This window comes from Culex pipiens, chromosome 1 (assembly GCF_016801865.2).
Source record: "Culex pipiens pallens isolate TS chromosome 1, TS_CPP_V2, whole genome shotgun sequence".
Classification (NCBI taxonomy): Eukaryota; Metazoa; Arthropoda; class Insecta; order Diptera; family Culicidae; genus Culex; species Culex pipiens.
The window spans coordinates 20,610,256-20,638,208 of NC_068937.1; the positions used below are offsets into that span (position 1 = coordinate 20,610,256).

At 35.6% G+C, this 27,953-nt stretch overlaps 2 protein-coding genes across 2 annotated transcripts; both read left to right on the forward strand.

Annotated features, from left to right (window-relative positions):
* The first annotated feature begins 1,278 nt into the window (after positions 1-1,278).
* LOC120416916 (uncharacterized) lies at positions 1,279-11,339 on the forward strand. Its single transcript, XM_039578823.2, has 6 exons — positions 1,279-1,434; positions 1,594-1,836; positions 6,711-6,916; positions 7,062-7,411; positions 9,736-10,692; positions 10,918-11,339. The coding sequence occupies exons 2-6, from the start codon at positions 1,653-1,655 to the stop codon at positions 11,138-11,140; spliced, it is 1,920 nt and encodes a 639-aa protein (XP_039434757.1). The 5' UTR covers positions 1,279-1,434; positions 1,594-1,652; the 3' UTR covers positions 11,141-11,339.
* A 3,449-nt stretch (positions 11,340-14,788) lies between these two features.
* LOC120416920 (Golgi to ER traffic protein 4 homolog) lies at positions 14,789-23,002 on the forward strand. The gene is made up of 2 exons (XM_039578826.2): positions 14,789-15,603; positions 22,247-23,002. Exons 1-2 carry the CDS (start codon positions 15,097-15,099, stop codon positions 22,814-22,816), a joined length of 1,077 nt encoding a protein of 358 aa, XP_039434760.1. The 5' UTR covers positions 14,789-15,096; the 3' UTR covers positions 22,817-23,002.
* The last annotated feature ends 4,951 nt before the right edge of the window (positions 23,003-27,953 follow it).

Genomic DNA, 27,953 nt, shown 5'->3' on the forward strand with positions numbered 1-27,953 from the left:
CAAGCCTATTTTTTAAATGTTGAAGCAAAAAAAGGTACGTTATTACAGTTAAGCTACAACCAAAAATTTGCAAAATATCATAGAACTTGTAAAAAAAAATTTCCTCAAGTGACAAAAAAAATCAAATCAAATTATTCGCTCTACAGCATTGCCTTGGCGTTCTCGATTGCGAGATTCCTACTCGAAACTAGGTGTCCGAAGGCTTGATTGTTGAGGCAATTGCAAACCTCTTTTTACACCTAAACTTCCATTCATCCCGGGATTCAAACTAACGACCTTTGGATTGTTAGTCCAACTGCCTACCAGCGACTCCACCGAGGAGACAGGACCCAGGGAGACGACTCCTACTCCCCGTCTGACGGAAGGCGTGATAAGACAAATCTCGTCTCGAAAAATGCCACCGGAACCGTCTGGGATCGAACCCAAGAAGACTGGTTGAGAGGCAACCACGCTTGCCCCTACACCACGGTCAAGTGACGATATAAATAACAAAAATAAAACATTTAACAATAAGTAAATTGTACATTTTTTTTCAGTAATATTCTAGATAATTTAAAAAATTTTGATCTTTGGAAAAAAATTAGAAGGGAGGGTGGGTCTGGACAAAAGCTTTAAATAACATTTGTTTTCACACGATGTGCTGAAAATTTTGACTAAAAATCCTGCAAATATAAGTATGTTTTGAGAAAATTAAACGATTCATCATCATGTATTCTGGATTTAGGAGAAATATAATTGAATGTTATGAATAAAACATTAAAAATAATAATAATATTATTTTTTTATTTTATACATTAGGTAAACTGTTTATTTTTCGGTTTGTTTCCATTAGGGTACCGTCAATTGGGTAAATCGGGACTACACAATCATGGCTAACACAGTCCAACTGATTCCGCCCATTCCACCCCGATTCGTCCAAGTTGACAGAATAATTACTATCACTAGAACAAATTATTCTTTAATTTCAATCATCCCTAGCTGCCCTTTAACATTTTTCGCACGCTCATCTTCCCTTCATCGCAGAAAATTCATTCGCAAAAATGCGCCGAAATTCGCCTCAGAATGACCGTTTTATTCTTGCTCGTAAGCACTTTCCGTCTCATTCTCTTTCATTCTGACACACATTAATCAGCAGCCAGGGTTCATCTCCCTCTTTGTAGAACAGGCCCAGAACCACATCTGCGCACATTCCTTCCCTTATCGCTTGCTTCGGTGTCATGCAATGAAGATGATTTCATGAACTTTTCGCTTCTTCATGCGTTCTGCGTGCCGACAGAAGCCCAAAAGAAGCCATTTGTCCTTTAGCCCTTGACCAGGTTGGCGCGACTTCCTAAGGTTGCAGGTTCAACTCGTATCGATCCGAACACCTGGACAATCAGAACTACACTGAACTACTCGTGTGAGATATTGGCGGATAGGCTGAGAAGTTTTGAGGTAAAACCCATACAAACATTTTGTAATAAATATAGAAATACACGAGCTAGAGCAGTCTACAATCAAAGCACGGCGTATATCTAATAACTACACCAACTCTATCGGACTGATGTATGGCCTCTACGTAATACGACCTTTTTTTCCTCTTTTTTTCTATAGTGGGTAGGTGGTATTGGTATTTGAGAGAAAAAGAACCCCCAGCGCTCGCGCTCAACGCCATGGACGAGACGAATAGGAATAGTGCGAAGCTAGATATCGAGGCGGCCAGACAGCAGTCCGCGGACAAGGAAAACTCCAAGGAGAAACTCAGCCCGGAACCGAAGGAATCCTACAAGAAGCTCTCGGACGCGGAGCTAGACCAGGCGAACGGTGCCGCGAGGAAGGAACCTGCAGATAGTGACGGTAAGGGACTCAACAATCGTTAAATTTCACCCAGAAAAATCGATTAGACCACACCTAAAAGCTAGAAAAAAATCCATAATTGCTTCAATGCAGCTCGCGATCAATGAAATCCAAGATGGATGACGACACCAAGTTCAATGCTAACGTCATCCAAGTAGACGGTGAACTCGCGAAAAATTCCAACCCGCGTCATTTTCATTTACGCACGTTTTCAAAGAATACACAATACACTTGGTACGTTCGGACAAAGGAGAGGCAAGATTTTTAGGGCTAAAAATAACCCTGCCAACAAGCGCAACAAGTTTTTTTGGGGGTAAAGATAGCTGACGTTTGCTGTAATTTTACCGTGAGGCGTGGAAAAGTTGCTTGAGAACGAAGTAGGCTTTGGGCACTACACAAAATGTTTTAATTCAGAAAAAATAATAATCTTGATTTTTTTCCAAGAGAAAATTTAAATTATAAATGTTGATTGCGTATTAATTTTGCAATTTTTGTCAAACTTAACCTTAAATCTCAATTTTGTTACTGTGGTTTCAGAAAAATAAAACGCGGGTTCAAAAAGAACATAAATTAAAAATGGTGGACGCGACAAGCACGCACGGACACGTGACTCAAAGGAATAATCATCTGGAAGAAAAAAATGTCTTGTCGTATTTTTTGATAGATTTCGATATCGTTGTTTGATTACTTCTTATTTGTTAAAAATCAACAATTAAAAAACATAAACCTGTAACAACAACTCTGTTTTAAATTTATGACCAAACAAAGAACTGAACACATTATCTTGAAGCTAAATCAAGATTGAAAAATTTGCAATACATTTTGACACTTCAAATTAGCAGCTGTTGTTGATTTATTACGCGGTTGAGAGCACGATTCCGATGAAATCGCTTGGAATTGCGTTTTGCTAAAAAGGCCTTATCATCTTAAATCGGTAATATTTTTTGAGTACAATTGTTTTAAATATATCTAATTTGAGTTGCTACCAAAATTTCAAATATTTAACAGTCAGTAAATTAAAAAACTACTTTTTTTTTCAAATAATTTTGTATTTTTAGAAAAAAAAATTAGATAGAAGTTTTCTTTTGTTTTTTTTTTTGGTTTACCTTGTTGCATTTCAATATTTAAAAAAAAAAACTTTTTTTTGTCTATTTTAAACAATCTTTATTCTACGACAAATCTGACCTTGCAAAGTTTGAGAATTTTCATATTTCGTGCTTTCCATTTCATTAGGGCACAAAACTTTTGTAAACAAGATCCCTCTCACATCTTATGAAAAATTGCCATTTGAGTGAAAGGGATACACCGAGGGATACACTATTGTTTACAAAAGTTCTGTGCCCTTTTGAAATGTTAGGCTCCATTTCACCTAATTAGTCATATTCTGAAACAGTGTTGGCAAATCTTTCATATATTTTCAATCCTAAAACAAATAAAGTTATACTATTATGACTTGTTATTGACACTTTAGCATAATTTTGGCATTCGTGTCATAAAATAAATAATGTGGTAAAAAGGTTTTCTTTAAAAAAAAATACCCAATTATATCTTCGGAGCCGTATTGTCAAACAGTTTCGTTAGATCCGTGGTAAAATTCGTTAAGGAGGTATTAGACTATGACAAACAAACTCGCACTTGACAGCAGGGATGCCACTTGTTTTTTTTTAATGTCTGTAAAAAAGTCTGTGTATGTCTGTGCATTTGTCTAAAATTCAAATATATCAATTCACAGTCATTGAAATCCATCAGAAATTGCGTTTTTAAGCATTTGAAGACTAACGAAATAAGTTTCTACAAAAAAGATTACAAAATAATAATTTAATGAAGTTTTTTAAAAGTCTGTGCACCTCAAAAAATGTCTGACACTAGCTCAAAAGTCTGTGAAACACAGACAAATCTGTGTACCTGGCATCCCTGCTTGACAGTTTGCCCGTTTTGTTTGTTTGCCTGCATTTGTTTGCAGAAACGTCAGCCAGCAAACATTTTGCTTTGTTTGCGAGTTTGGCAAACTGTCAAACGCGAAAAAGTTTGTTTGCTTGTTTGACATTGTCTAATACCTCCTTTAGTATCGAACTGTCAAAAAAAACTACCAAATCATCTACCACATTGATCACACAAAAAAATGCGATAGAAAAAAGCATTAACCAATGTTTGACAGTTACACGAAATATTTTAAGAAAATTTGCGGCGGTAATCCGTTGATCATTTTCGAAGAAAATTGATCATCACCAAGATCATCACTCTAAAATGCTCTGTACTGAATTAAATATTATGAATTTCTGCACCAAAATGAATCGTCATGGGCGTCCTAATTGGCAATAATAGGGTCAGTTTTGATGCACAACGATTAAAAAAACACGATTAAAAACCATTTGGGATCACTTTTTCATTTTCATGCAAAAAACAAAATTGACAAGACGAGATTTTTTCGATGGATCAACTATGGTCTCCTTGGAACGAGCTGTCAAGTAGAACCTTTTCTGTCAAGAAAGGCCGTGAAATTATTTTTTTAATTGATTAAAAAATCCATTTTAAATCCTTTGAGGTCGTACAAAGGGCCATTGTACTCAGAAAAATAAGCTTTATCGTTGTGAACAATAATATAACGAATTGGGTATTAAAACCCTATGTAAATTTTTATGCACAACGGTAAAAAACACGATTAAAAACCATTTCTGATCACTTTTTTTTATTTTTATGCAAAAAAAGTTATTGACAAGACAACATTTTTTCGATGGATCAACTATGGTCCCCTTGGAACGAGCTGTCAAGTAGGACCTTTTCTGTCAAGAAGGACCGCGAGGTTAATTTTTCAAAATTGATTTTAAAATTCATTTTAAACTCTTTGTGGTCGTACAAAGGGTTATTTTACTCAGAAAAATAAGCTTTATCGTTGTAAAGAATAGTATCAGCAATCTAAACTTCATTTTAGGACCCAATTTAGGCTTAATTTAAGGACCCAACTGATTAATGACGATTTCCATAGCTTTTGCAAGGAATCGGATAATCGTTACCAAAAAGTATCAACACGTGTAGGCTACTATTCTGAACAACTTGTTGAAGAAATTTTGTCAACATATACATAACAAAGTAACAAAGTAAACAGGGACAAAATTGTCAGACGCGAAATTCGAATTAACGAATCCGCTCTGTAACACTTAAACCTTTTGAAATTTTAAATGACTGACGGTTCGTGGCTCTACTAACATGACCGAGAACATGACAAGGAATTATTTAATAAACATCACTTTCAATTTCAATTACTAGCACCACGAGGTACTCTCAAATTGTTACCATATGGTGCGAATAGCTGCAATTGTGTGTCCAAGTCTGACATAACCCGCTAGCCAACACAGCAAATTATCACCGTCTTATCTCTAAATATACCTACCCCGAAGCTGATGCTAGAACCAACCAACCTACACACAATCTGCCTTTCAAAACGCTGATAATCAAGTTGTTAGTTATGTCTACGTCTGTGTTTGAAGCGCTCTACCAACACCGTTGCGTTGAGATGTATCTCTACAACTACAACCAAGACTAACCAACACCAGTTGAGCTAACCCTCAACCCCAACCATCCACGAACCTCACACGCAAGGTCGTCTGGTCCGATCTGGTCTCCAACTCATTCAATATCCAACCACTGAAGCGTGAACAACTCAACGTTACAACACAGACAAACAGACGGGACACTCGAGTGCCGAACCATCGTCCTCCAAAAACGGTTATTTCAAATTCAATTTTGTTTCGGCATCCACTCACCCGGCACTGATGGCGCTGCTGTCGTGACAGCTCGCCCGTCTTCTCTCAGTGTGTGTGATGCGTGTGTTTTTGTTTTTAAGTTTAGCGTGAGCACGTGTGAGGCAGCAAATGAAAACAAAAAAAATATTATGAAATTCAGAAATTCCAACGGTGATCCACTACCCAGACTTTGCGGGTCAAATTTGGGGAAGTTTCGGCCAGAGTCAGATGAGCGGCTGACTAGCGAGGGCATACCTTTTACCCTACTATTAACCAGATAGGCCTGCTCCACTGCCTGCCGAAGTCGAGGCTGCTGCTGAGGCGCCCGCTACTGCGGAGAAAGCCGGATCCTGTGGTGGAGTCATCTCTTTCGGAGCAACCTGCTTATCCTGCTGCTCAGATTGCTGCTGCTGGTCGTCCTTTTGGCATTTTGACGATGTTGCGTCGATCGTGAGCGCCACTCTTCGCGACTTGTTTCGTCTCATTCGGCCCTTTTGGTTTTGTTGGTTGGCAACTTAATTGCGCCGTGGAAACGTTCCCCGCAGATGTTTCCAAATGCCCATCGTGGGGATCAATTCCGTTACTACTGGTGTTTTCGTGACCGGGATATCTTGTTGATGGTGATGTCAGGTGTAATGGTTCATGTTTTCGGTGGAGGAGGAATCTTAGACGGAACATGCAAGCAACGGGGAGGAGCAGTAGTGTGGTCTCTGTCATTGTGTTTGTCGTGCATCGCTGCAGGTTCTGCCGCATAATTTGCCTCATGAGGTTCTGCCATTGGAAACGGAACCGACCGTGGAACCGACCCACGGTCATTTTCGGCCGTCGGTCTTGATTTATTTATTTATTTTGATTTTGTTACTGATGATCAGCAACAACAAAATTATTTCGAAACAGCTGTTAATGTTTACAATCGTTGAGGCTTGATTGTCTCACGCATACACTGACATGACACATGACAGTAATGGGTTTGTATTGGTGTGTTTGGGCTGCGCTTCGGCATAAGCTCACCAGGCAGCGCTGGCGTCGCCGTGATTTGGTGGTTTGATGAAGGACGATGGATTTCAAAAATAATTTGTATGGAGAGTCACGTCTGTTTGTCTGTGGTTACAATCTCCCCTTTTTTTCAAGATCCCGCGATGGTCCGCGAAAACGGCAACTGCAAGGATGGCGAGGACGAGAAGATGCTGAACGGGGGCGGCGCCGGAGACGCCGTGGCCACCACCAACGGTGGCGGTGGCGAAAAGGAGAAGCTCACCCAGAAGGAGCTCGAGGTGACGTTCACGTCCGAGGGACAAAATGGGGACGTCCGGATCAACCTGGAGGTGGAGAAGCAGGTAAGCGGGGTGGGAGATTCGCACCTGGCGGTGCTAATTGGGCTTTGCAAAGTGACGATTCGCGCGGCGGGGTTATAAAAGGGCCTCGCGGAAGTGCGGTTTAGTCGCAGTTGACTGATGGTCACTTTCTCGACTCTGCTTGCAGCAAACCTTCTCCGGCATGAGCAAGGAGGAGCTGATGAAGTTCGCGAACGACCCGTTCTGGGTGCGGCTGCGCTGGTTCCTGTTCATCGTGTTCTGGGGACTCTGGATCGGCATGCTGGCCGGGGCTGTCTACATCATTCTGGACGCGCCAAAGTGTGCCGCACCGGTGCCACTTTCTTGGTGGCAGACGGGCCCGCTGGTTACCGTTGATGAACAGTCCTACCGCGAGCAGGTCGCCGACGTGAAGAAGTTTGGAGCGTCGGGAGTGATCTACAAGCTGCCGGAAGATGAAACGTACTTCGTGGAGGGAGCCCTCGAGGGCAAGATTAAGGAGCTGGTGAAGGCGTTTGGGTGAGTGCCGAACTTTATTATCTTGTCGTTTGCTAGAGCATCCGTTTCCCCTTAACCAACCTACGCAGACGAAAAGAACATACGACGTTAAGGGGAAACGGAACTCTTGGGTCGCCAACGAAACGCAATTGAGCTAAATTGAACTTAAGTGACGCACTCTGCGAGTGACTTGACGACTTGACGACTTGAACTCGCTAGAGGAGGGAAGTGATGTCTGTGTGATGCGACAACACCACATATCTCAAACTGGTTTGTTCGCTCGTAAAGTGAGTTGTTTGTCGCAAATGTGAAGACTTGTTTGCGGGAAAGAACGGGAGATTTGCTTTCTGTTGCTTGCTGACAACAGGCGACGCCATTATTTGATCTCGTTGGAATCTCAATGAAAGCGGAAATTGAATTGTTTTGCTGAGTTGAGCTGAGATTGATTTTTGTTCAATATACATTTCTTCCAAGCTCTCAAAAAACCAGCAACCAGGAAACGATTTTTTAATGTTGATATTAGTCGCTTTTCTATCTTCGAAAAAAAAAAAATTGACAGAATTGATCACAACTCTTAGTGACCGGTATCCTCTAGAGGACATGGAGCTTATTAGAGAATAAGCTCCAGATTCTGTAGTATCCTTTGGAATTTTCCAACGGAAGTGTCGTACAGAGTGACAGGTTTGGCCGAATTTATCCCGGAGTAATACACAGAGTTTCTCTAAACAAAAACTGGAAATATTTCTATCGTTTATTTTTATTTTTTATTTATTTTATCCTGGTTGAACTCAAAAGTCCCATGCAAATGTGTAAAAGCAAAACTGAAAAATGTGTAATGCCGATTCTCAGTGTACGGGCGCACTATTTGATCGACCCGATCGCCCAAAAGAAAAAAGACATGAAAAGGTAAACAGAAAAATCACTTTTTCGATATGAATTTTCAGCCAAAATTTGTCATCAGCAGCACAATTTGCGTGTTTTTTTTTTCAGGAATTTATCGTTTATATTACGAAAACTTTGAAAATCAAAAACCCAAACATTGATTTGTTATGGGCTACCATTTGACAGCTAGTGCTTTTGTTGTGGGCTCTCATCTCATTTGACAACCCTGCTAATGTTGAAATAGGTTTGTCATCCCCCCGGTGTCAACAGAGTTGTCGGCTGATGCACGAAGTCAAACCATACAAAATTGCGTCCGGATCTATTTCGTAAGAGATCCGGAACATGATCCGGCAGTTATTTTGTACTGTTTTGACGTTTGCTGAGGGTGCCGAAAAGTTTGGTTATGTTACTGCTTGCAAAAAAAAAAACAATAGAAGGGACATTACCCGATCCATACAAGTTTGGACAATATTAATTTCACCAATTTCTTATTATTGAATTCAGTTAAATTTAATGGAATCACCTATGCTATGCTATGCTATGCTAATTCAGTTAAATTTAATGGAATCTGCACTGCTGAAATTTTCAGTAAATGAAAACTTACTGAAATTTCAGCAAACTTTGACAGCTCCATACAAATTTCAACTGATGTTCAGCGAAAAACTTACTGAAGATTTCAGTAGTGCAGTTTTCAGTAAATATTAAGGCTGGTACAAATATTTTTAAAAGTTTTTGTCACCCCCCCCCCCCCCCCCCCCCTTCAAAATTGGCCCGAAAAATCAGGGGGCAAAAAAAATATTTTTACAATAAACTTCAAAATTTCAATGAAAATTCAAGTGCAACCAGCTTAAAACAAATTAAAATACATTCTTCTGCGTTTCAAATCATTTTTAGCATGTTTGGGTTTATTAAAAAATCATAATTTTTTTTGAAAATTTTCGATGCAAAATCTTTTTTTTCGATACAATTTTTATTTTTGTCAGATCTAGGATTTTTTGAAAACTAGAGATTGCAAAACAACTGAACTAGTGTAAAATGCATTTTAAAACACTTTTTTCATTTAAATTTGAAGACTATGGCTTGTTATTTAAATTTTTATATTTTTTTATTTTTTTGCCCCCCTCTTGACCTCGGCCAGGGCCAAGGGACAAAAACTTTTTTAAATATTTGCATCGGCCTAACTGAAAACGAACATCAGATTTTGCTGTGTGGGTATCAAACTTCAAGGTTTTTGATACAGGACATGAAAATTGACATTTCGACAGACCTCAACCAAGAGTAATCACCCTATTCATGGTTTTAAGTAGGCCTTAAGAGCTTTTTTAGGCCTTAGCTCTAATTAACATCTTCGCTCTAAATATGTGAAATCACGACTTAAACTAGTAGAAAGTGTATCGTTATTTGCTCAAATAATAAAATCTACATCATGACTAATCCTCCTCTCAAACCCCCCTTCCCCACAGCGACCACGACATCAAGGTCATCCTGGACGTGACGGCCAACTACGTGACCAAGAACGACCCGCTGTTCAAGGAGGCCACGGCCAGCGCCGACGCCCCGCAGCGATCGGCCTTCGTTTGGCGCCAGTCCAGCGAAAAGACCAACTGGCTCGAGGTCGGCACCACCGATCGTAGCTCCGCCTGGAAGCCACTGGACTCGCAGCTCATCTTGGGCCAGTTTGGAGCGGATCGCTTCGACCTGCAGCTGAGCGAACCGATCGCCAAGGATAAGCTCAAGTCGACGCTGCGTCGGTTGGCGGAGCTGGGCGTCAGTGGATTCCGGTTGGCCAACGCCAAGCACTTTATCGTGGATCGTGCCGGAAAGGACGACGAGGTCGCATCGCCGGCCGCGGACAAGTCGCTCACGCACGATCATTACGACTTCTGGACGCATGCGCACACTACTTACCAAGCTGGGCTTGGAGCTCTGCTGCACGAGCTGGCTCTGGAGGTTAGAAACTACACCAAGGGCGAGGGATTCCTGTCCGTCAGCGAAGACATTGTCCGTCCGGAAGCCTTTGCCGTCGATGGAAGCCAGCTGGGCGTTGACCTTCCCGAGTATGGCAACGTTGAGACGATCCTGAGCGCTCCGATCACCGCGGAGTCCGCCAAGATCATCCGAGATGACATCGAGCGTACGCTGAACGAAACTAACCTGTACAGCGCCGTCAACGGTGGCAAGCCCTGGAACCAGTGGCCGTACGATAAGGCATCGCTGACCAACGTTCCAGCCTCGGAGTACAACGTTTTCATGTTCCTGCTGCCGGGAGTCCCAGTTGTCCCGCTGGACGTCCTCAACTACGGTGACGGAAGCCACGCGATCGTCGAGAGCTTGAACAAGTTCCGCAAATCGCCGTCCTTCGAGCATGGTTCGTTCGCGATCTACACGGACGCTAACGCGACCTCCATCGGATATACCCGGTAAGTGACCTAACCTCAAAAACCCCATTCACTCACGTTTCATCTATATCGCTAACTAACCCATTTCGCTTCAACTAACCTTTTTCTCCACGCTACGCTAACATAACCTCTAATCGAGTAGGCTCTGGTAAGCACACCAATTCATAACCTAACAAAACATCAACAAAACCCCCACCAACTGTCAAAGTTCTAAACTCTCTCCCCCTCTACAATCCATTTTTCCAGGCAAAAGTCCGGCAATCCGGGCTACTTTGTGGCGCTGAACCCGACGGACGCGCCCGTCAAAGCCGACTTTGGCCTGATGCAGGGCATTGCCGAGGAGCTGACGGTGGTGCTGGTCAGCGCAAACTACCGCGAGGAGGACATTGCCGCCAAGAGCAAGATCCAGGCGAACGCGGTCCCGCTGTCGGCCCGGTCGGCGCTCATTGCGACCTATGTGCCGAAGTAAATGGCGGGAAATAAATGAAGAAATAAGCATTTAAAAAGTTGAAATGTTAAAAAGTTCATGTTCGCTTATCGCATATTAAATGTTTGAAGAAAAGACCAAAAAAAAAAGAAAATGGTCTTTTCGTAATCGCTTTGGCACAAACAAGATTGAATTTAAGTAATTCAAAGTAGAAAACAATAAATATTATCAAGAGCATCAATCCCTCTGTGTCCACATTATTCAATATCCGAAACGAGTATGAGAAACAGATCGACCCGAAGCTCGAGCCAAAATTCTCAGTGGGAATCAAAATGTCGCTGACGTGCATTTTGGGCCAAATTGAGTAAAGATCGCCATTTTGTGCAGCTCACAATGTCTCACCTTTTGACCTTCACAGATCCCCAAAATTCAATTTCAAACCTGAGATATTCAATAAAAACCGAAAAAACTCCGTGCATTATTGGTCACCTTTCATGTGAAAGAAGCTTCAATCCTGTCGTGCTATCTTGACACACTCCGAAAATTACGACAAAGGGTAAAGGGATTTCAGGTCAGAACGCGTTTGACACAAGTACGAGGTCGACTGCCGTAAACATTTGTAATTATAACTCGAGACTACAGCAACCAAAATCAATCAAACTTCAGGACAATGCACAGAATGGTCAACCAAACACAACGTGTTTGTTATTGTTTACATTGCGTGCTCTCGTTTTTGTTTATTCAAGGTATGTAGATTAGATAAGATAAGGCGGGATTTCCCAGCTGTCAAAAAAGTTGGCACGAAACCCGGATTTTATAAGGAGATTTTCAGAAAAGTGAAATTTTGACCATTTTCCGGGCCGGATTTTTTTCTATGGGGTTGTTAATTTTTTGTTATATTTTTATTTTAAAAGCGTATTTCGGTTCAGTTTGGCAAGCTCTTGTTAATAAACAAGAAAAGCGCGTAGTCGCAAGATGGCGGCATCGAGCTCAACCAAAGGAGAAAACTTTAAAAGTTTTTTTTTATCAAAGCTAAAAAACACATGTCGCCACTTATGAACAAATAGCGTAAACCTAAGATTTATTGAATAAAAGTGTTTTTACCTTCAACATCAACATTTTAATAAAACTTCTGCCGGATTCAGATAAGAAAAAATATTTCCAACATTTTGGTGTATAATTTTCTAATATTTGTTTGATTATTGTATGAGAAAACCTCGGAGAAAACTGTACATTTCGAAAAAGATAATAATTTGAACTATTTTGCAAGAAAGTCTTTCAAAAATCGATAGAAATAGTTGAATATATGTAAACAAATCTGTTATCAATAATATAATGGTTTTTTTTATGCAAAACCTCAATTGTATTTTTAAAAAACATAACAGTTGACAGTTCGGCACTTTTTAGTTTGACTTTGTCAAATCAACAGGGTACAACTAAAGAAGTGTCATACGAAAAAGTGACCAAAAACCGGGGGTTGAGTATGCCACAGAATTGGCTTTGTTTTTTATATTAATTAATGATTTTCATTCCCTTTTTATTTATCGAGATATTAAAATTTAAAAGTCAAGGTGTCTTGAATGAAAACTTCACGCAGAATGTTTTGTAGAATCAACAAAATTTTTGTTGAATATAATCAACGCCGATTTTGCGTTGAAACAAACCTTGGTTTTCTCAATTCCACAAAAGTCTTTTCTTGTTTTGAAAAAGCTGCTTTGACGTTTAGCGTTGATTCAACAAAAATCATGATTTTCAAATCAACAAAACATTTTCTTGATTCAAATATGCCTTATTTTTCTGCGTGTTGAATAATCTAGTCATTTTTTTAAGTTTTTAATTCGAGTTCATCGACCCCAAACTTCCCAAATTTCAGTGATTGGTTGCTTGTTGCATCAACCTCAATTTTCCAACAACGCCATACTTCCAGTCACCCAGTCACGAAATATTCTAGCAGATCTGCTGGTTCTGTCAGAATCCTGCTAGAATGGTGGAACATTTATGCTAGAATTCTCTAAGAATATCCAGCTCTGTTAGAACTGAGCTAGAATTCTGCTAGAACGCCGTGACTGGGCATTTACTAATACAAAGCGCCACCAAGAGGCAAAAGGTAATTACGAATATTTTTGGCACTTTCGTTAAAAACATGCGGTTTTGCAAAAACAAATAACAAAACTAACTTTTAAGTGTAGTTTGACTGTCATCTTGACTGTCATACTTGTAAATTGTTGCTGATTGGTTAGAAAATTTTACAAAAAAATAATATTTTTATTTTTATTTTTTGCAGCACCCCTTTTGGACGGACATTTCTGTTGCCACCTTTTGGTTCCTTGGATTAGCCATGGATAATTTCACAGTGCAGCTATTGCGCGTATTCCCGAGAAAGACACGCGGCAAACCAGCCTCGAAACGACGCGCCGCACTTTCGGCAAATGCGTGCTGTCAAATCCCATACTGCGCGTTTTGTTTTTGTTGATATTCTTCTTCGAATCGCCTGGCATTGTTGTCAGATATATTTTATATTGCACCAAAAGTGCAGAAAATCGCTGGCAACAATGTCTATGGCATATTCTGAAATGCCGCGCGGCGTGTACCTTTGAAAGAAACGGACAATACCACCACGCGGCGCCACCGTTTTGAAGGAAAAAATGACACAGGTTTTTCAGACGAGTGTCAATCCCCTGCTTCTGTGTAGAGAAGCTTGTCATGTCGAGGAAATTTTGGTGTTCATTTCTTGGCCTTTCAGAAGTCACGTGTTTCGGCCTCCCTTACAAACATCCTTACAAATAAATCGTGCACAAATTACTTTTTTGAAAAAAAAAATTCCAAAAGTCGCTTGAAATCAATTCTCCTCGGTTTTATCGTTTTTATTATCGGTCCATGGATCAAGATCTAGATGCAAAAAAAATAACAACACACTCAAACCACGGGGTACTCCCACGGGTACTCCACAACCGATTTCATACACCATTTCTAGATTTATTTATTTTTTTTTTTATTTGGTCCAATAAACATATGAAAGACCAGAGTTTATTGGCCCTTTAAAAAAAAAAACTCTGGATTTGTGTTGCTGGTCGGTATAAAATTTAATCTCAATCTTTTTCGTATACGGTACACCCAACACATGCGCACGTACATAATTCTATTTGGTTTTTTTATGCATCCGAAATTTGCTTTCTCTTTCACGCGAAAGATGTTTATCAAGCGACTAACGGCTGTTTTTCTAGCCCGCCCGCCCGATGTCAGCCCACTTATTTCGCAGGGACTGTGACAGTTTTTTTTTATCAAGAAACCAACAGCGGCTGTGGTGACACTCTGGCCTAGGATTTATTCGATTTGGTGTTAAAACATTGATTTTTCACTTGTCTTATTTGCTTTTAAATCTGGACTGGAAATACTCAGAAATTAGTTACTTTGGATGAACGTGTACACCCTTACCAGAAATCATGATTTTTTGAGTTCCAAATCACACTTTTCATACGATTTTGAGTTCAGGTACTTCAACCATAAAAATGGTTATATGGGTTGAACTGAAAAAATCGTATGAAAAGTGGGATTTGGAACTCAAAATATCATGATTTTTGGTAAGGGTGTATCCAATTTAGAGAAAACATTTTCATTTTTCTTTCCGTGCTCCGCGGCACACCTTCTTCGCCAAAAAGCGAAACTACAACAAATCTGTCACTCCATCAAAAATGTCAAACGCGTGACGTCAAAAAACGTCTGCGGCCGTGTTGCGTTTCTCTTCGGCAGAAAGATTTTAGAAAATTCTAGTAAATATTTGGCCGCAAATTCACCGAAAGGACATCACTTTGTGCAGCAGCATTGTTCCTGTCCCTCCCGATCAACACACGGATTCGATGCGGTGAAATTACGATTGTTCCTTCTGCGCGCAAAAGGTTGCACCCACCCACATCACCATCCAGGGAGGAGGAGGAGGGCGAGGCCAGCAGCACCAGGTGAAAATCGATTATTGATCAAGTGAAGAGAAATTGAACGCGATGACCACAAAGGCCGCAAACGGTTCGACGGCGGCCGTTCCGGGGGCCCGCGGTGTGGCACGGGTACTGGCCAAGCTGGAGTCGTCGATCGAGACTGGGAATTATTACGAGGCCCACCAGATGTACCGGACGCTGTACTTTCGGTACTTGTCCCAGCGCAAGTACGAGGAACTGCTGGAGTTGCTTTACAAAGGCTCTTTGACGCTGTTGAACCACGAGCAGCACACGAGCGGAGCGGATTTGGGCCTGCTGATTGTGGACACTTTGGAGAAGGCGGCCAAGCCGGAACAGGAGGCGGAACCGTGGATGCAGAAGATTGCGATGCTGCTGAGCAAAATACCGCAGAATGTGGTGGAGAGGGAAACGCTGCTGGTGAAGGCGGTCAAGTGGAGTGCCACCGTGTGCAAATCGCAGGTTGGCCACCCGCTGATGCACAAACTGATCGCCCAGATCATGTGGAACGAGGACAATCTGGCCCAGGCGAGACATCACTTTCTGCTGTCCAAGGTAAGAGATGAGTTGAGTTTCGCGCGGATTTGCTGGCAAATTTTGCTCAGGCGCGGATGGCTATTTTGATAATTAATTGAGTGAGATAGAACTACTTTCAAGTTTAAAAAAAAATATTATAACTATTTTTTTGTTTTCGTTGATTGCCAAACTAGGATTTCTTAGAAGTTTATTACTGAAACAAAATTGAATTTTCTTCCAAACATTTTTGTTTGTATTTTCTTAATTAAAATAGATGAGAATCTTCCTAATAATCTTCAAAAAGAGATTTTTCAATGCAATCTGTAACTTTTCAAGGAACTTGTAGGTATTGATGAAGACTATTTAGAAAAAAATAAGTACATGTGATTTTTATTTACCTTTTCTAAAAAAATATTTCCCGAAATCCGTATTTTTAATTTTTGAATCTATATCTATATTTATAAAAAATTTCGACGGTTTTGTTCGAACGCGAATCAGTTCAATACGGAGCGTCGGATCGAGGTGCTCTTTGTTGCGTTGGGTTCGTATAAGCCCATGGAAGGTTCTTACGCCAAAAAGTTACAACTTTGGCCACTCTGGAACCGATTCCGGAAAATCTGCAGATTGTATGGGAAAAGCTGCGTAAAATCCAATTTTGATCACAGGAGGCTGAAATTAGCAAACAAGCAAGAAACGTCAGAAAACCAAATAAGGCATGACGAAGTTTGCCGGGAAGAGCTTGTTTTTTATAAAACCCCGCATCTTTTAAGCCATTCAGAAGTATGGTACAAAATTTTGCCGACAAGCTATAAAATTTTTTAAATAGTAATTTTTGTAAAAAAAAATAAATCTCGTGCTAAAAAAATTATTGCCTCATTTTTTTATGTGAACCGTTTTCAAAATATAGAAAGTCAAAGTTAAATTTTGTCCGTTAAATTCTGGTTTTTCACTTTTTGAAAATAGTGACCATGAAAATATTTTTTTCGAAAAGTTCAGAAAATTTTCTGCAATTTCGCCTAAGAAACATTGCAGATTGAACCACTGGATGCTGACATACAGCGGCTTAAAGAAAAAGAAAAGGAAAATTGAAATTTTTTAAGTCTCACCCTAACAACCCTCCAATTTCTAATGTCCGATTTGCAATGTTAAAAAATTAAGAGGCAGTATTTGTAGATTCTGCTCGGTTTGTTCTAGAGGTCGTATCGAGGTGCTTCGATTTGGATGAAACTTTCAGCGTTTGTTTGTCTATGCATGAGATGAACTCATGCCAAATATGAGCCCTCTACGACAAAGGGAAGTGGGGTAAAACGGGCATTGAAGTTTGAGGTCCAAAACACATGAAAAATCTTAAAATTGCTCGCATTTCCGTAAAACTTCATCAATTCCAACTCTCTTAGATGCATTCGAATGGTCTTTCGAAGCCCTTCAAAATGTGCTATAGACATCCAGGATTGGTTTAACTTTTTCTCATAGCTTTTGCAAATTACTGTTAAAAATGGATTTTTTTAAAACCTTAATATCTTTTTGCAACAGCCTCCAACACCCATACTCCCTTAGGTCAAAAGATAGGTAATTTCATGGACTATAAGCCTAAGGTGTTAACTTTTTGGCCAATCGCAGTTTTTCTCATAGTTTTACGATTTTTCTAGAACAAACATTTTACAACGTTAGTTTTTGCCCTGTAGGCCAAGAAGACGGCACTTTTTGGTCTCAATTTTGTCATATTCGGAATCCTCGGTCAATTTCACGTAAGTTAGAAGTATTGGAGTTGTAATTTTGATTTAAAAAATAATTAAATAAAACATTTTTGAAAATAGAAATAGATCTTATTTTCCCTATGATCAATACGTCAAATGCTGTATCAAGTAGGCGAAAACTTGTTTTACCCCTAATTCGACAAAATTCTAAATAATATTTTAATTAATTCTAAATGGCATTTTTTCCAATCAAATTCAAAATTCCAACACCTCAATCTAATGTAAAATTTTTTTTTTTTTTTTTGTATGGGTGTTGGAGGCTGTTGCCAAAAGTTATTAAGGTTTTAAAAAAAATCATTTTTAACAGTAATTTGCAAAAGCTATGAGAAAAAGTCAAACCAATCCTGGATGTCTATAGCACATTTTGAAGGGCTTCGAAAGACCATTCGAATGCATCTAAGAGAGTTGGAATTGATGAAGTTTTACGGAAATGCGAGCAATTTTAAGATTTTTCATGTGTTTTGGACCTCAAACTTCAATGCCCGTTTTACCCCACTTCCCTTTGTCGTAGAGGGCTCATATTTGGCATGAGTTCATCTCATGCATAGACAAACAAACGCTGAAAGTTTCATCCAAATCGGAGCACTTCGATACGACCTGTTTCACATCGGTGAAAAACTCGCTCTTAAATATTCGTGAAATTTTCCGATCAAGCTGAAAAAAATATTTTCATTTTTTGTTTTTTGAATAAAAACTAACATTTTAAAAGGGCCAAACATTCAATATTACGCACTTTTCAAATCTCGATAATTTTTTTTGAATATTGTTTTCGAAAAGATCGGAAAATTTCACGAATGTTCAAATTTCAATTTAATTTTTTCCGAACTGTGCTCCAACATTCGAAATTCGAAGTTTGAGAAATTTAAAATTCAAAACTTTTTTGATTTTTATAGTTTGTTTACTCCAAAAGTTTAAAAATTCTGATTTGTTCTGAAATTTGAAAAAAAAAACTAAATATCTAAATTCATAATTTAAAAGATCTCCAAACTCCAAAAACTGAGGATTTCAAAAATTTCGAAATTCAAGAATTTACAAATTTTAAAAGTCAAATTGGAATTTAAATACAATCAAAATGTAATTTCTCCAATTCCCAAATTTCCAAAACCCCAAATTTTTAAATTCTTAAAATCTTCAAATCTTAAATTCTTAAATTCATTCTTAAATTCTTAAATTTTTAAATTCTTTAATTATTTAATTCTTTAATTCTTTAATTCTTCAATTCTTAAATTCTTAAATTTTTAAATTCTTAAATTCTTAAATTCTTAAATTCTTAAATTCTTAAATTCTTAAATTCTTAAATTCTTAAATTCTTAAATTCTTAAATTCTTAAATTCTTAAATTCTTAAATTCTTAAATTCTTAAATTCTTAAATTCTTAAATTCTTAAATTCTTAAATTCTTAAATTCTTAAATTCTTAAATTCTTAAATTCTTAAATTCTTAAATTCTTAAATTCTTAAATTCTTAAATTCTTAAATTCTTAAATTCTTAAATTCTTAAATTCTTAAATTCTTAAATTCTTAAATTCTTAAATTCTTAAATTCTTAAATTCTTAAATTCTTAAATTCTTAAATTGCTAAATTGCTAAATTTTTAAATTCTTAAATTCTTAAATTCTTAAGGGTGCACAGCAACGAAGGAAGTTGTTGTCTTCTTATTCCAAAATTGTCAAACCTGCATCAACGGGATTGTTAAGTTAGTCAAACTTTGTTGTAAATTACTTTGTGGACAGTACTTTATGGGATGAATAAAAATATATTCCGGTAGTACCCGTAGTTTTGAAGATATTAAAATATCTGTAACAAAAATCTGGGTGCAAAAGCTCTGGTTGATGTGCACCGTTCTAAAATTTCTAAAATTTATCAAATTTCTATAATTTCTCAAATTTCTAAAGTCTTTAATTTTTCTAAAATTTCCTTAATTTCTAAAATTTCCAAAAATTTCTAAAATTTCTCAAATTTCTAAAATTTCTCAAATTTCTGAAATTTCTCAAATTTCTAAAGTTTTTAAAATTTCTAAAATTTCTAAATTTGTTTTAAATTTCTTAAATTTCTAAAATTTCTAAAATTTCTAAAATTCTAAATTTTTTTTAAAAATTTCTGATTTTTTAAAAATTTCTAATTTTTTTTAAATTTCTAATTTTTTTAAAATTTCTAATTTTTTTTTAAATTTCTAATTTTTTTAAAATTTCTAATTTTCTTAAAATTTCAATTTTTTTTTTTATTTCTAAAATTTCTAAAATTTCTAAAATTTCTAAAATTTTTAAAATTTCTAAAATTTCTAATTTTTTTTAAATTTCTTAAATTTCTAAAATTTCTAAAATTTCTAAAATTTCTAAAATTTCTAAAATTTCTAAAATTTCTAAAATTTCTAAAATTTCTAAAATTTCTAAAATTTCCAAAATTTTTAAAATATTTAAAATTTCTAAAATTTCTAAAACTTCTAATTTTTTTTAAAAACTTCTGATTTTTTAAAAATTTCTAATTTTTTTAAAATTTCTAATTTTTTTAAAATTTCTAATTTTTTTTTAAATTTCTAATTTTTTTAAAATTTCTAATTTTCTTAAAATTTTCTAATTTTTTTTATATTTCTAAAATTTCTAAAATTTCTAATTTTTTTTAAATTTCTTAAATTTCTAAAATTTCTAAAATTTCTAAAATTTCTAAAATTTCTAAAATTTCTAAAATTTCTAAAATTTCTAAAATTTCTAAAATTTCTAAAATTTCTAAAATTTCTAAAATTTCTAAAATTTCTAAAATTTCTAAAATTTCTAAAATTTCTAAAATTTCTAAAATTTCTAAAATATTTAAAATTTCTAAAACTTCTAATTTTTTTTAAAAATTTCTGATTTTTTTAAAATTTCTAATTTTTTTAAAATTTCAATTTTTTTTTAAATTTCTAATTTTTTTTAAATTTCTAATTTTTTTAAAATTTCTAATTTTCTTAAAATTTCTAATTTTTTTTTATATTTCTAAAATTTCTAAAATTTCTAAAATTTCTAAAATTTCTAAAATTTCTAAAATTTCTAAAATTTCTAAAATTTCTAAAATTTCTAAAATTTCTAAAATTTCTAAAATTTCTAAAATTTCTAAAATTTCTAAAATTTCTAAAATTTCTAAAATTTCTAAAATTTCTAAAATTTCTAAAATTTCTAAAATTTCTAAAATTTCTAAAATATTTAAAATTTCTAAAATTTCTAAAACTTCTAATTTTTTTAAAAAATTTCTGATTTTTTAAAAATTTCTAATTTTTTTAAAATTTCTAATTTTTTTAAAATTTCTAATTTTTTTTAAAATTTCTAATTTTTTTAAAATTTCTAATTTTCTTAAAATTTTCTAATTTTTTTTATATTTCTAAAATTTCTAAAATTTCTAAAATTTCTAAAATTTCTAAAATTTCTAAAATTTCTAAAATTTCTAAAATTTTTAAAATTTCTAAAATTTCTAATTTTTTTTAAATTTCTTAAATTTCTTAAATTTCTAAAATTTCTAAAATTTCTAAAATTTCTAAAATTTCTAAAATTTCTAAAATTTCTAAAATTTCTAAAATTTCTAAAATTTCTAAAATTTCTAAAATTTCTAAAATTTCTAAATTTCTAAAATTTCTAAAATTTCTAAAATTTCTAAAATTTCTAAAATTTCTAAAAATTTCTAAAATTTTTAAAATTTCTAAAATTTTTAAAATTTCTAAAATTTTTAAAATTTCTAAAACTTCTGATTTTTTAAAAAATTTCCGATTTTTTAAAAATTTCTATTTTTTTTAAATTTCTATTTTTTTTTAATTTCTAATTTTTTTAAAATTTCTAATTTTTTTTTTAAATTTTTAATTTTTTTAAAATTTCTAATTTTCTTAAAATTTCTAATTTTTTTATATTTCTAAAATTTCTAAAATTTCTAAAATTTTTAAAATTTCTAAAATTTCTAATTTTTTTTAAATTTCTAAAATTTCTAAAATTTCTAAAATTTCTAAAATTTCTAAAATTTCTAAAATTTCTAAAATTTCTAAAATTTCTAAAATTTCTAAAATTTCTAAAATTTCTAAAATTTCTAAAATATTTAAAATTTCTAAAATTTCTAAAACTTCTAATTTTTTTTAAAAATTTCGGATTTTTTAAAAATTTCTAATTTTTTTAAAATTTCTAATTTTTTTAAAATTTCTAATTTTTTTTTAAATTTCTAATTTTTTTAAAATTTCTAATTTTCTTAAAATTTCTAATTTTTTTTTATATTTCTAAAATTTCTAAAATTTCTAATTTTTTTTAAATTTCTTAAATTTCTAAAATTTCTAAAATTTCTAAAATTTCTAAAATTTCTAAAATTTCTAAAATTTCTAAAATTTCTAAAATTTCTAAAATTTCTAAAATTTCTAAAAATTTCTAAAATTTCTAAAATTTCTAAAATTTCTTAAATTTCTAAAATTTCTAAAATTTCTAAAATTTCTAAAATTTCTAAAATTTCTAAAATTTTTAAAATTTCTAAAATTTCTATAATTTCTAAAATTTTTAAAATTTCTAAAATTTCTAAAATTTTTAAAATTTTGAATTCCTAAAATTTCTAAAATTTTGAATTCCTAAAATTTCTAAAATTTTCAAAATTTCCAAAAATTCTAAAAATTCAAAAAAAAATTCTAAATTTTCCCACCTTTAGACGGGCTTCGATTTTTAAAAAAATCGCCAAAAATCTAATTTTCAACCTTTTTTGATCTTTAAAAACCATTGGAAAGAAGAACTCCTAAAATTTTTGAAAATTTAATGGTTGGAAGTTTGACTTGTCTTGTGTGACTTTGTCAATGTTTTTAATTTTTTTATTTTCTTAGGGGTCAACTTTGGCTGTGTTTTTTACAAAAATTTTATCATTTTAAAATTTTTGAAATTTTATTTTAACAATTTTTAAAATTATTAAATTTTTGATTTTTTTTCAATTTTCCAGGACGGTTCCGGCTGCGGCCACATGCTGATCCAGCTGGCCCAGACGAAGGGCGTCCCGTCCGAGATGGACCTGTTTATCGCGCAGGTCATCCTGCAGCAGCTCTGCCTGAAGGAGACGACGACGGCGGCGGAAACGTTCGCGACCTACACCAAGTACCATCCAAAGATTGCCTCGAGCGAGCCGCCCTTCATCACGCCGCTGCTCAACTTTTGCTTCTTCCTGCTGCGGGCGATCGAAACGCAGCAGAACCAGCGCAAACTGGCCGTCTTTCGGACGCTGTGTGACCTGTACCGGCCCTCGCTCGAGCGCGATCCGTCCTACGAGAAGTATCTGCAGAAGATCGGCATGATATTCTTCGGGGCGAGTCTGCCGCAGCGGCCCCAGGGCGAGGGAATGGGCGGCATCTTTGGCGACTTGCTGAACCAGTTCTTCCAGGGGTTGGACGACGACCTGGACGGGGACGAAGAGGCGACACCGGCCGGAGGAAGCTTCCCGCGGAGGGCAGCGGCGGCAGTGTCAGCTGCGGGACGAACGGAAAGTCGTGGCGCGCCCAAGGAAGAGCTGGATTAGTTGTTTTTGAATTTGTTTGATTTATGTTTTTTCCTTGTTTGTGGAAGCTGCTTGTGAGTGTGGGGGGACGGGTCGCCTGGAGAACTAGAATTGTGCACTAAAAAGCTACACAGAAACAAAAAAACGCAGATTTTAACGCCGGTGATTGAAAACGAAGAACAAAAATCGCTATCTCTAATATTGCAACAAAAAAAATCTAAAACAATACTATTGTTTGACACGCAATCGGATAATAAAATTTATTAAGGCATAAATAAAAGTATTTTCATCATTCCTCAAATTGGTGCTGATAAAATTTAAAAAAAATACGTTGTCGACTTCAATTTGATTAAATTTTGCAAGGTGTATATTGTTGAAGTGTTTCGATATGGTAACGTTTCAAATTTATAAACCAGACCAAAATTTCAAATTTATAAACTTAAAAACAACAATTCGCAATTTTCAGTATAAGAACGGGCCTTGACCGATCTTATGCACCAGGTTCCCGACGAACACGCACTGCCCTTACACCTACATCTCACCCTTGCTCTGAGTCAGTACGAGCAACACGCTAGAACACGCTTTGAGTGTTCGTGCCAGGCATGCACACCATCTTTTCCGGTTACGCATTTTAACTCGGCCGTGGGTGGTACATTACGTAGGGTTTGATGTAAGTATAAGCGCCTAACCATTCAAACTGTTATATTTTTAGTTTGAATTCAAAAACTAATTGTTATTTACTGTGTATTGTTTTCTCCTGAGTCTTTCCTAGTGTTGAGTCGTGTTTATCTGTTGCTATTTCTTCTGTCGCGGTGTTTTGTTACAATATTTTGGTCCTAAGCATTTTAGAGAAGTGTTTCAAAAGTACAATAGAAATTTTTGTTTTAATCCTTTAATCATTCCATAAATTGAGTAAGGGCTCGAACCTCACTTGTTAAGAAAAAGGTGAAGTTTCAAAACAATGGACAGTGAAGGAAATATACTATGTAAAGAATCAATAGTAAAAGGAAGATAGTAATTTATGAAGAAGATATAGAAATTAACAACAGTTAATAAAAAGAGGTAACAAACAAGCTTAGATTGTATTGAGGGCAATTTACAGGGAAGATGAGAAATTATTCAAATAGAGCAGTTCTCTAGGATTTCGGTCATTCGATTTTTTTTTTGTATTTTTTAATCCGGCTGAAACTTTTTTGGTGCCTTCGGTATGTCCAAAGAAGCCATTTTGCATCATTAGTTTGTCCATATAATTTCCCATACAAATTTGGCAGCTGTCCATACAAAAATGATGTATGAAAATTCAAAAATCTGAATCTTTTGAAGGAATTTTTTGATCGATTTGGTGTCTTCGGCAAAGTTGTAGGCATGGATACGGACTACACTGGAAAAAAATGGTACACGGTAAAAAAAATTTGGTGATTTTTTTATTTAATTTTTTATCACTAAAACTTGATTTGCAAAAAAACACTATTTTTAATTTTTTTTTATTTTTTGATATGTTTTAGAGGACATAAAAAGCCAACTTTTCAGAAATTTCCAGGTTGTGCAAAAAATCATTGACCGAGTTATGAATTTTTTAATCAATACTATTTTTTTCAAAAAATCGAAATATTGGTCGCAAAAATTTTTCAACTTCATTTTTCGATGTAAAATCAAATTTGCAATCAAAAAGAACTTTAGTGAAATTTTGATAAAGTGCACCGTTTTCAAGTTAAATCCATATTTAGGTGACTTTTTTGAAAAAAGTCGCAGTTTTTCATTTTTTTAAATTAGTGCACATGTTTGCCCACTTTTGGAAAAAATATTTTTGAAATGCTGAGAAAATTCTCTATATTTTGCTTCTTCGGACTTTGTTGATACGACATTTAGTTGCTGAGATATTGCAATGCAAAGGTTTAAAAACAGGAAAATTGATGTTTTCTAAGTTTCACACAAACAGCCCACCATTTTTCAATGTCGATATCACAGCAACTAATGGTCCGATTTTCAATGTTAAAATATGAAACATTTGTAAAATTTTCCGATCTTTTCGAAAACAATATTTTCAAAATTTTCAAATCAAGACTAACATTTCAAAAAGGCCAAACATTAAATATTTCGCCCTTTTAAAATGTTAGTGTTGGTTTAAAAATTTTGAAAATATTGTTTTCGAAAAGATCGGAAAATTTCACAAATGTTTCATATTTTAACATTGAAAATCGGACCATTAGTTGCTGAGATATCGACATTGAAAAATGGTGGGCTGTTTGTGTGAGACTTAGAAAACATCAATTTTCCTATTTTTAAACCTTTGCATAGCAATATCTCAGCAACTAAACTGCCGTTCTACGCATAATTGTCCCATGTTCAAAAAAGTGCAACTGAGAAAAACGCGATTGAAATTTTTCGACCGATTTCTGTGTTTCTACGCATAATTGTCCTGTGGGTTCCTATTCGCCCTATGTGTCCCTAATCACCCCAGTTAGCAGTTTATCACCTTTATTTGTGATTCTCTTGCTTTACAAAAGGTAAACAAGACATAATGTTTAGTAAAACTAATGATTCCGTGTAAGAAAATACTTGGTGGGACAATTATGCGTAGAAGTTTAACGATGGGACAAACAGACTTGGTGTTGTTTTTAATGAGTTTCCGAACAAAGTACCAGATTTTATGTTTTTTTCTTAAAGTACACATCAAAAAACGAAAAAATGTCATAAAGTCAAAATCGACCAAAACTGACATGGGACAATTATGCGTAGAACGGCAGTAAAGGTCGTATTAACAAAGTCCGATGAAGCAAAATATAGAAAATTTTCTCAGCTTTTCAAAAATATTTTTTTCAATAGTGAGCAAACATGTGCACTAATTTAAAAAAATGAAAAACTGCGACTATTTCGAAAAAAGTTACATAAAAACGGCTATAACTTGAAAACGGTACACTTTATCAAAATTTCACTGAAGTACTTTTTGATTGCAAATTCAGTTTTACATCTAAAAATGAAGTTGAAAAATTTTTGCGACCAAAATTTTGATTTTTTGAAAAAATTAGTATTGATTAAAAAATTCATAACTTGGTCAATGATTTTTTGCACAACCTGGAAATTTCTGAAAAGTTGGCTTTTTATGTCCTCTAAAACATATCAAAAAATAAAAAAAATTAAAAATAGTGTTTTTTTGCAAATCAAGTTTTAGTGCTAAAAAGTTAAATAAAAAAATCACCACATTTTTTTTACCGTGTACCATTTTTTTCCAGTGTAGTCCGTATCCATACCTACAACTTTGCCGAAGACACCAAATCGATCAAAAAATTCCTTCAAAAGATACAGATTTTTGAATTTTCATACATCATTTTTGTATGGACAGCTGCCAAGTTTGTATGGAAAATTATATGGACAAACTAATGATGCAAAATGGCTTCTTTGGGTATACCGAAGGCACCAAAAAAGTTTCAGCCGGATTAAAAAATACAAAAATTAAAATCGAAGAAAAAAGACCGATTTCGTAGAGAACTGCTCAATAGATAAATAAAGAAAAGGCACATGATAAACAAAATTGACATCGCTGCCAAATTAAGGGAACGCAGACAGATTGTTACAGCAGCATCGATTGATAAAATAGAGTAGAAAAGCGTTGAGAAATAAGAGAATCAAATAAGTAAAATCGAAATCAAATGGAAGATAGTAAACAGAAGCCGTTTTAGAAAATCAGTGAAACAAAATAAACAGAAGATAGCTGTTAGTTGAAATGGAAAGAAGAGAAACCCCGTTCTGCGATGCTCAGGTACATCCACAGCAGTTGACTCAACATACTGCGAATCAAAACAATACCGTCTACAATCACAAATTACTTCCCTTTCCCACATTGTCGCGCCCCTTTCTTTTGGCCGTCTCCACTCTGACCCTCGCTGGTCAAAGGTTTACGAGTCGTTTCCACAGGCCACCAGCTAGGTTACACCTTGTCATCATGATGACTAAACCAAGCCAACGTGGAGGTAAGAAAATAGGACACTTGCAAGGAACCAGAGCCATGCTGTTTTGTCCAAACAGCACTACGGATGTAGTTGGGCTCATTCCGGGATGTTCCTCGCCTAGGTGTGTCAACCGACGAGTATCATCAGTATCATGCACCCTTGGCCTGCAAAGAACTTTGCAAGATGATTGTTGAAATTTTCGATTAGAATGTCCGGTCCAAATTTCCCCAAGATTCCCTTATAATTAACGTCCTATCGAACTAACGGGACGGAAATTGCAAGTGGAGCTTAAATAGAAATCGAGGTGAAATCAATTGACTTTTCTTCACCACTCGAAAGTTACCAAGATGCGGGAATGTTTTTGCAAGCCTGTTGCAAGCAATCGGCGGCATCAAAGGAAATTTTAATAGCAGACATTAGAACTGCCCTTTACAGGGCTCTAATTAATTACGGGATAGTTATTCTAAATTTCCAGAAAAAGATTTTCGCAGCGGCACAAAAAAAAATGTGTATCGCAGTAATCTATTTATTACTTCCTGCCTAATAAGCAATTTATTTTAACTGCTTAACTTCAGATAATGGCCAAATGCAACTGTCCAGCAGTGGGGTCACGGTTCGCTTTTGAGCGTATCACAGCCACTCAATCGACGAACCTATCGGGTGAGCGCTTATCGAACGCTCAGAGCGGTGGATTTGAACGGTTCGCGAACCAAAATTTCGATCATCATTTCTCTGCTCGAAGCCGCTCCGCTCTGAACGGAGTAAAGAGAGCGTTCAGCGAACGGTTCGCCAACGGAGAATGTAGGCACTGATAGAAAAACTTATTTGTTTTTTTTCTTCACTCCTACAAAATTGTTCAAATTTGTTAACGATAAAGTTATCAAGGGACCACCCATAAACTACGTGGACACCTTAGGGTGAGAGGGGGGGGGGGCTGTGGCGATTAACCACGTTCCATGGAAAAAATAATAATTTGAATGGAAATTGTCCATGATGGGGGGTGGGGGGGGGGATTTCCAAAAAAAGTGTCCACGTTTGTGGATGGTCCCCAAGGAACCAGGGAGTCCTCTGTTGACCCAGGACATAACAACATAATATAAAAAAGTCTACCATACTCACTGGAGCTATGCGGGTATGATCTGCAGTCATAAACCGCAGACCTCTTGCTTGTTACGGCGGTGTACCCACCGATAATAAATCCAGGGAGT

Excerpts from the sequence above, each read along its gene's own strand:
- LOC120416916 (XM_039578823.2), top strand. The coding sequence starts at position 1,653 with ATGGACGAGACGAATAGGAATAGTGCGAAGCTAGATATCGAGGCGGCC. Across the intron at positions 1,837-6,710 it reads GGAACCTGCAGATAGTGACG|ATCCCGCGATGGTCCGCGAA; the intron begins GTAAGGGACTCA and ends CTTTTTTTCAAG. Across the intron at positions 10,693-10,917 it reads ACCTCCATCGGATATACCCG|GCAAAAGTCCGGCAATCCGG; the intron begins GTAAGTGACCTA and ends CCATTTTTCCAG.
- LOC120416920 (XM_039578826.2), top strand. The coding sequence starts at position 15,097 with ATGACCACAAAGGCCGCAAACGGTTCGACGGCGGCCGTTCCGGGGGCC. Across the intron at positions 15,604-22,246 it reads ATCACTTTCTGCTGTCCAAG|GACGGTTCCGGCTGCGGCCA; the intron begins GTAAGAGATGAG and ends TCAATTTTCCAG.